This window comes from Triticum dicoccoides, chromosome 1A (assembly GCF_002162155.2).
Source record: "Triticum dicoccoides isolate Atlit2015 ecotype Zavitan chromosome 1A, WEW_v2.0, whole genome shotgun sequence".
NCBI classification, from domain to species: domain Eukaryota; kingdom Viridiplantae; phylum Streptophyta; class Magnoliopsida; order Poales; family Poaceae; genus Triticum; species Triticum dicoccoides.
In genome coordinates, this window is record NC_041380.1 from 14,442,578 (window position 1) to 14,449,546 (window position 6,969).

Genomic DNA, 6,969 nt, shown 5'->3' on the forward strand with positions numbered 1-6,969 from the left:
ATGATTTTATACTTTCTCTATTGTGTTGGTCCTGTAATATGTAGTGATCTTTCTGAATTTCGTACGGTGTTGACAGGATTTTTCCCTATTGAACATGTGTCGAGTTCCTTGCTTATAGAAAGGGGATCTACCTGGGTAGAAAAAGAAAAGCTATGTGTATTTTGTATTTTGTATTCCTTTTCAAAAAAATGTGTATTTTGTATTACTAGCAATAGAACCGGTGCATTGCAATGGGCGAAAAAAATACCATACTCCCCTAACCCAATAATCATGATTCAACATCCCAATTAAGTATCTAGGGTGGACTTGTAACTGAGACAAAAACAATACAGGGACAAAAATGGTCATCCGCCAATTATATGTCGAGGGTGGAGTTGTAACTTGAGAAAATGGTCATTCCCCAATTGTGGAGTTGAAAATGAGACAAAAATGAATCTGATCCTAGTTGCATATCTAAGGTGGACTTGCAACTGAAAAAAAGGCGGCCCCATTTGCATGTTAGATGTGAAGTTAGAACTGGCCCCAATTGTATGTGGAAGGCGGATTGCAAATAAAAAATGGGTCGAGCCCAATTCCATATGGAGGGTGCATTGCAAGTGGGAATAGAAAAAATGTGAGCCCGTAGTTGCATGTCAAGGATGGAGTTGCAACTTAAAAAAATGATCGCCCGAAGTTACGTGTGGAGGATGGACATGCAAAAGGGACATATCTAGTTGAGTATCCAGGATGGGCTTGCAACTGGAAAAAAAAAGGCGGCCCCAGTTGCATGCCAGATGCGAAGTTGCAACTGGGGACATAAATGAATCGATCCCCATCCAGTTGCCTGTCAACGGTGTACTTACAATTCAGACGAAAAAGAATAAGGCCAATTGCACTTACAAAAATGATTGATATGCTAGATGTGTGCTCCTGCGACTCCCTAGTAATGCTTCCTGTCATTTTGTAGTCTACTTCAAGTCGCTTGGTCTGTTGTTGGTGTAGCTTTTTGGCATCTATGGGTGCGTTTGGTAGCATTCCCGACTTAGCATGGTTGTTCTCCTCTCATACATGCTGAGTACAAAATTTTTTAAGAAGATACTGTAGCAACCGGTATTTTCAAATAAAGTGAATAAAAAATTTCTAAAATGTGAACTTTTTGAAACATGGAAAAAATAACATTCTTTGAAGGTCTCATCATTTTTAAAATTAAAACAAAATTTGAAAATCTGAACACTTTTGGAATATATTTTGAAAATCTGATTTTGTTTGGAAAATGTAAAAAAAAATAAAAATTTTGACTTTTTAAAAAATTAAAAAAATTGAAATTCTGAACCTTTTGAAAATTTTAATAAAATTTTAAAATCTAGACATGCTAGGTTATCCTTGCGCTCTTGGACCCTTGCGCCGGCGAGCTCGAGTTAGAGGTCCACGGGCACTTGCCACCCAGCGCACCCCTGCTTGAGCATCACCTCGAAGGCAACCTCGTAGGTGGCCCCCGGTGTGAGCTGCGACAACTCCAACCACCAGCCACCACACGACCTTTAGCTCTGCCACCTCCTCTCTGTGTGTAGCACAGTGAACGATCTATCAGCTCAAGGTACAATGCTACGCAAGGGAGAAAGGCGCTTTTAGGGCATTTCTAACCAGTCTCCTATCCGGTGTTAGAGTAAAAAGTTGGTTTTACTCTAACACTCACCTAACCGATTCCTAATCCACCGTGAGGGAGTAGAAATTATACTCTGGCCTCAACTTTCTCCCTAAATAATCTCAGCCGTTGCGGCTTCGAGTAAAAGTCGCGCCTCTCCTTCGCGTCGTCCCCCGCCCCTGCGAAGCGAGCCTCCCGGCGACCACCCACTGGCCCCACTGCCCTTTTGCCTGACTTCGAGCATGTTCGGCCCCCATTGCCGTCACCAGAATCAAGGTGAAACGTCGCCGCCGTCGCCATATCCGATTTGTCGGATTGCTTAGAAACTTCTTCATTTTCTATCGACGCTGCATCTCACCTTGCTTACACATTGCTGCAGGTCATTCGCACGTGTCATGGCCTGCCGGTATGGTCTAAACGATATCGGCCGGCCGGTGCATCACCACGGCACCGCAAGTGTTCAACAAATTGCCTAGGTGAGTTTCTTTTTTGTTTGTTTCTATTTGAACGGAGACGTTTGGATTCAACCTAGCCATTTGAATTGTAGTTGAAGAGGTTGAGGGAGATAGTCTCGGAGGACTCGTCGTCATCCGAAGAGGAAGAAGACGATGATGACTTTGACACCGTTTTAGGCATGATTTTCAATGATGATGTTTGGTGGTCTAGGGGAGGATCACATTTTGGCTGCATACACATCAACCGTGATAGAGCGGAGGTCCATGACAAGACCATGATAGACTACTTTGATCCAAGCCAACCTATGTGAAGAAGTACTAAAGCAGTGATCGTTGTATTTGGCCCGGAGTACTTGAGGGTACCAACCGAGGAGGACACCCAGAGGCAGATGACTAAGAGTGAAGCAAGAGGATGGCCAGGGACGCTTGGATCACTTTACTGTATACACTGGACATGGAAGAATTGTCCTGCAGGGCGGAAGGGTCGGTACAAATGCCACTACAACGATCCAATGATCAATCTTGAGGCAGTTGCATCAAAGGATCTTTGGATATGGCATTCATTCTTTGGTTTGCGTGGCTCTCACAATGACTTGAATGTGTTGTCGAGATCACCATTGTTTTCTAGGATTATTACAAGCGATGCTCTTGCTTGCAACTACTCGGTCAACGAGCACAAGTACTCGAGGGGTTACTACCTTGCGGATGGCATGACCAGAAGCGTTGTGCAATTGTTCATGGCCCTGCCAAGTACTGGAGCTCCAAGGTTCAATGGCAGATCATGACTTGTTGCATCATATTGCACAATATGATCATTGAAGACGACAGGGATATGCCTGAGAACATCGTTACATCACCAACGGGACTCCGATTGAGCCAGAGTATGATACGAACAGGACCCTGGCATTCCCTGAGGATCATCGCAAGATCAAGAACCAACAAGTTCATGCTCAGGTACAACAAGATCTTATTGAGAACCACTGACAACGTCTTAGCGAGTCCTAGTTGTTCTATCATATGCTATTTGCTACATTTGGACCATTTGGCGTGTTTAAATTTGAATAATTTGGTTTATAAACTTTGAATTCGGTTTATAAACTATATTCGTATTTTTCTTGAACATCAAATGTATGTATAGTTTCTATAGGTGTGCTAATATGTAGTTGCAATGTATACTAGAATTGCAAAGTTTAGGAAAATCAAAAGTTTACTTCGTTATATATAGGGGATCGGCTAGGTCCGCCAAAACTTAGTAGAATAAATATATTTCCCTAATTAAGGGTGTACCCACTAGTAGAAAAAGGGCCATTTGTCCTGGTTCTAGAGGGCTTTTAGTCCCGGTTCTGAAACCGGGACTAAAGTGTCGTTACTAAAGCCTCCCCCTTTAGTCCCGGTTCTTACACGAATCGGGACTAAAGGCCGTCCACGTGGCCGCTATCTAGAGCTCCACCTTTAGTACCGGCTGGTGTTACCAACCGGGACTAAATGTATTTTTCGGTAACTTTTTCTGAATTTTTTTAAAAAAAATTTGATTTTTTTATTTTTAATTTCTAAATTATTTTCCAATTTAATCTCTAATCGCCCCTCATCACTGCTCTATTTAACCTCTAATCTCTAATCACCTCTCATCATTCCAAATCATCTAACTTTCCGACCGGTCACCCATCATCTCACTACTCCAGCCTGGGCACGCTTAACTTCCGGGTTCTATTCCCCCTCGTTTCGAAGTCTGCATTTGTTGTTTTCCTGACAATAGTAAGATGTCAATCCTGTTAACCCTCAGGAGTTTAGCTTGAGCATGAAGTCACACGTTTCACTGTTTGAGTTTGAAACTATTATTCTAAAAAACAATAATTATTTAGTAACACTAATATTTCTTAAATAAGTAGTTTGACCATAGTATGACCAGATTTGACCAAAATTCAAAAAAATGAAATAATTATTTAGTAACACTAATATTCTTGAATAATTATGTAGTAACACTAATACTTCTTGAATAAGTAGTTTGACCAATGTTTGACCTGATTTAACCAAAATTCAAAATAAACTGAAATTTGAGCATACTTTTTTCTTTTTAGAATTTGAGGATTCTAGAAATTTGCAAACAGGCCGTAGGCGGTCAAAATCGGATGCGGATTTTCGTGCTGAACATTTTGATATATTATATCTTTTTTCAACATCATATGCAAAAGTTATAGCCGTTTTACTTTTTCATGACACTTTTTTGCAAAACATGTCCAAATTTAAGTTTTTTTTTATTTTCCTAACTAGTAGATGTAGTAATATAACTACATCTCGAAGAATTTTATTTTTGAAGTTTTTATCATTTTCTTTTGCTTTTACAAAACTGAAAAGGCGATCCACAGGGGGGGAGGGGGGGTAGAGTTTGAAAATGGGACCTTTAGTCTCGGTTTGAGACATGAACCGGGACTAAAGGGTTCGCAGGTTCATGTCTCAAACCGGGACTAAAGGTCTAATCTTTAGTCTCGGTTTGAGATACGAACCGGGACTAAAGGGCATCGCACCCTTTAGTCCCGGTTCGTGTCTCAAATCGGGACTAAAGGGCTCATTTGAACCGGGACTAATGCCTTTAGCCGCACGAACTGGGACCAATGCTCACATTAGTCCCGGTTCGTGACTGAACCGGGACTAATGGGCTTATCTAGCCCGAACGAAAGCCCTGTTTTCTACTAGTGACTCCACTACTTTTAGAGGATCAGTTAGATCCGGCAAAAACTTAGTAGAGTAAATATGTTCTCCCAAAAGTGTACTTCATTACTTTTAGGGGATTGGTTAGAAATGCCCTTATGTGAAGTGTTATTCTAATCCTGCCTTTTCTAGGGCTTTGGAGGGAAACAGGGACTAGGCCGGGCCAGGTTTGGTGTTGACTGATTGATTGGCTAGAGCCTATCTAGAGGTAGATGGCTAGCTAGGGTTTTACGGTACATGCGTAGATGCGCACTCCCTGGCTTGTCAGAGCATTTCATGATTCACATGGTATGTAAATGTGAGCTATGACTCGTCGGGGTGGTTTGCTGACTTTTTAGAGTATTACTCCCTTCGTACCTAAACTAGCCTACCAAAATAACTTATACTTAGATACAGAGAAAGTAGTATATAATTGGTTTAAAGGAGTACATTTGTTGAGAATAAAAAATTGGGTAAGAGAAGTCTACAAGACTCAAACGTGCATGCATGCCCACGTCTATTGGTTTGCATTTTCTATTGGGCGTGGTGCTGTCTGCCCCAATAATGGATTCTCAGATGCATCGGGTGGTTGCTATAGGGCAAAAGCCTATTTTGAGAGAGGGTTTTACATTACATGCGTAGATGCACACTCCCTGGCATGTCAGAGCATTTCGTGATTCACATGGTATCTGACTGTGAGCTGTGACTCGCCGGGGTGGTTTGCTAACTTTTCAGAGTAATATTCCCTTCGTACCTAAACTAGCCTACCGGAATGACTTATATTTAGATACAGAAGAAAGTATATAATTTGTTTAAAGAAATACAAATGTTGAGAATAAAAAAATTGATAGGAGCAGTCTACAAGACTCAAACGGGCATGCATGCCCACGTCGTCGGGTCAGCTCAGAGCACAAGTGATTCCTCAATCTAATCAATGATAGTAGTACTAGTTGATAACCAAGCAGAACCAAATAAAATGTCCATCACGTTTTGGGGGCGATCCTGATGCCCCTGACGACGAGCCCACTCTTCCAGTGCCCACCGTCCTGAGACATGGTGACCACAAGCTCCCCACCCTGCTGCCCCTTCTCCACCTCTACATCCCCTACCTTGAGCGGCAGCCACTGGCCCCTGGCCTTCTTCTCCAGGCTCTCCTTGCGCCCCTGGGCCCTCGCGCCGGGGAGCTCGAGCTGGAGGTCCACGGGCACCTGCCACCCAGCGCACCCCTGCTTGAGCATCACCTCGAAGGCAACCTCGTAGGTGGCCCCCGGCGTGAGCTGCGACAGCTCCAGCTTCCCGTTGACCTCCAGCGACCACACGTTCTTCAGCTCCGCCACCTCCTCTCCGGCAGCGTCGCCGTCACTGCATGTCAGGTTAAGGTCCGCATCGATCGATCAGCGCGCGATACTTGAGAATGATTAACTACTAGATAGCTTTACCTTCCTTTTCATTCGGTAAATTTGGTCAGTAGATATAGCAAAACTCAGATATATAGCACGTACCTTCCTTCTCCCGGGGGCGGGGATAGCCAGGCCCAGTAGCTGGGGTCCTCCGCCCAGGCGATGGACAGGCCTCGAGGGAGCAGCATGAAGCAGCTGTTGCCCTTCTCATCCACCCAGTGCTTCTGCGTTTACATGGATACACAATCATGTTATGTTCGTCCAGAAAGCAGCAAAGCTCATAAGATCCAGTTCATGCTCATCAGAAGCAAGTTCGTGTATGTGTAATATTCACCTTGGTGGGTCGTTCGGGTTGCGTCTTGTCCGAAGTAGTAGTAGAGATGCTGCGCTCGGTGATAGTATCAGCCGGTGCCGCCGGCGAGCCGAAACAGCACGGGCATAGTCGCGACAGTGCCGTACCCATTGGCAGCTTCTCCACGAGTGCAACTAGAGCTCAGACGTGAGACAGGTTGTGTCTGACATATATATGGACCTAGTCGCGGATGGTCTAGAAGCCGGAGACGACCCTGCATTAGGTTAGTGATGGAGAGATCTAATTCCTCTAGCACTGATTAAGCATGGGATCTGGTTCCCACGTGATGAAGTTCAAGAGAATCTACTTTCTTGGCAAATGATAAGTACGCATTATTGTTGCACTGATGCTCTGCTTTTTATTGAAATGTCATGCTTGCATTGATGCTCCTTCACCCTCTTGTTTGGAGTGGCAGACATGCATGCTTACACATCCGGCCCAAGTAAATTG

At 43.8% G+C, this 6,969-nt stretch overlaps 1 protein-coding gene across 1 annotated transcript; it reads right to left on the bottom strand.

The window, feature by feature from the left end:
• Positions 1–5,555: 5,555 nt before the first annotated feature.
• Positions 5,556–6,665, bottom strand: LOC119358866 (protein PHLOEM PROTEIN 2-LIKE A1-like). Its single transcript, XM_037625273.1, has 3 exons — positions 6,502–6,665; positions 6,270–6,391; positions 5,556–6,129 (listed from the first exon to the last, which is right to left on the bottom strand). The coding sequence occupies exons 1-3, from the start codon at positions 6,628–6,630 to the stop codon at positions 5,751–5,753; spliced, it is 630 nt and encodes a 209-aa protein (XP_037481170.1). The 5' UTR covers positions 6,631–6,665; the 3' UTR covers positions 5,556–5,750.
• Between the last annotated feature and the right edge of the window lie 304 nt (positions 6,666–6,969).

Bases quoted from the DNA above. Each gene is read 5' to 3' on its own strand.
- LOC119358866 (XM_037625273.1), bottom strand. From the start codon at position 6,630: ATGGGTACGGCACTGTCGCGACTATGCCCGTGCTGTTTCGGCTCGCCG. The intron at 6,392-6,501 runs GTGAATATTACA...ATGTAAACGCAG, and splicing joins AACCCGAACGACCCACCAAG to AAGCACTGGGTGGATGAGAA. The intron at 6,130-6,269 runs GTACGTGCTATA...CCTGACATGCAG, and splicing joins CCGCCCCCGGGAGAAGGAAG to TGACGGCGACGCTGCCGGAG.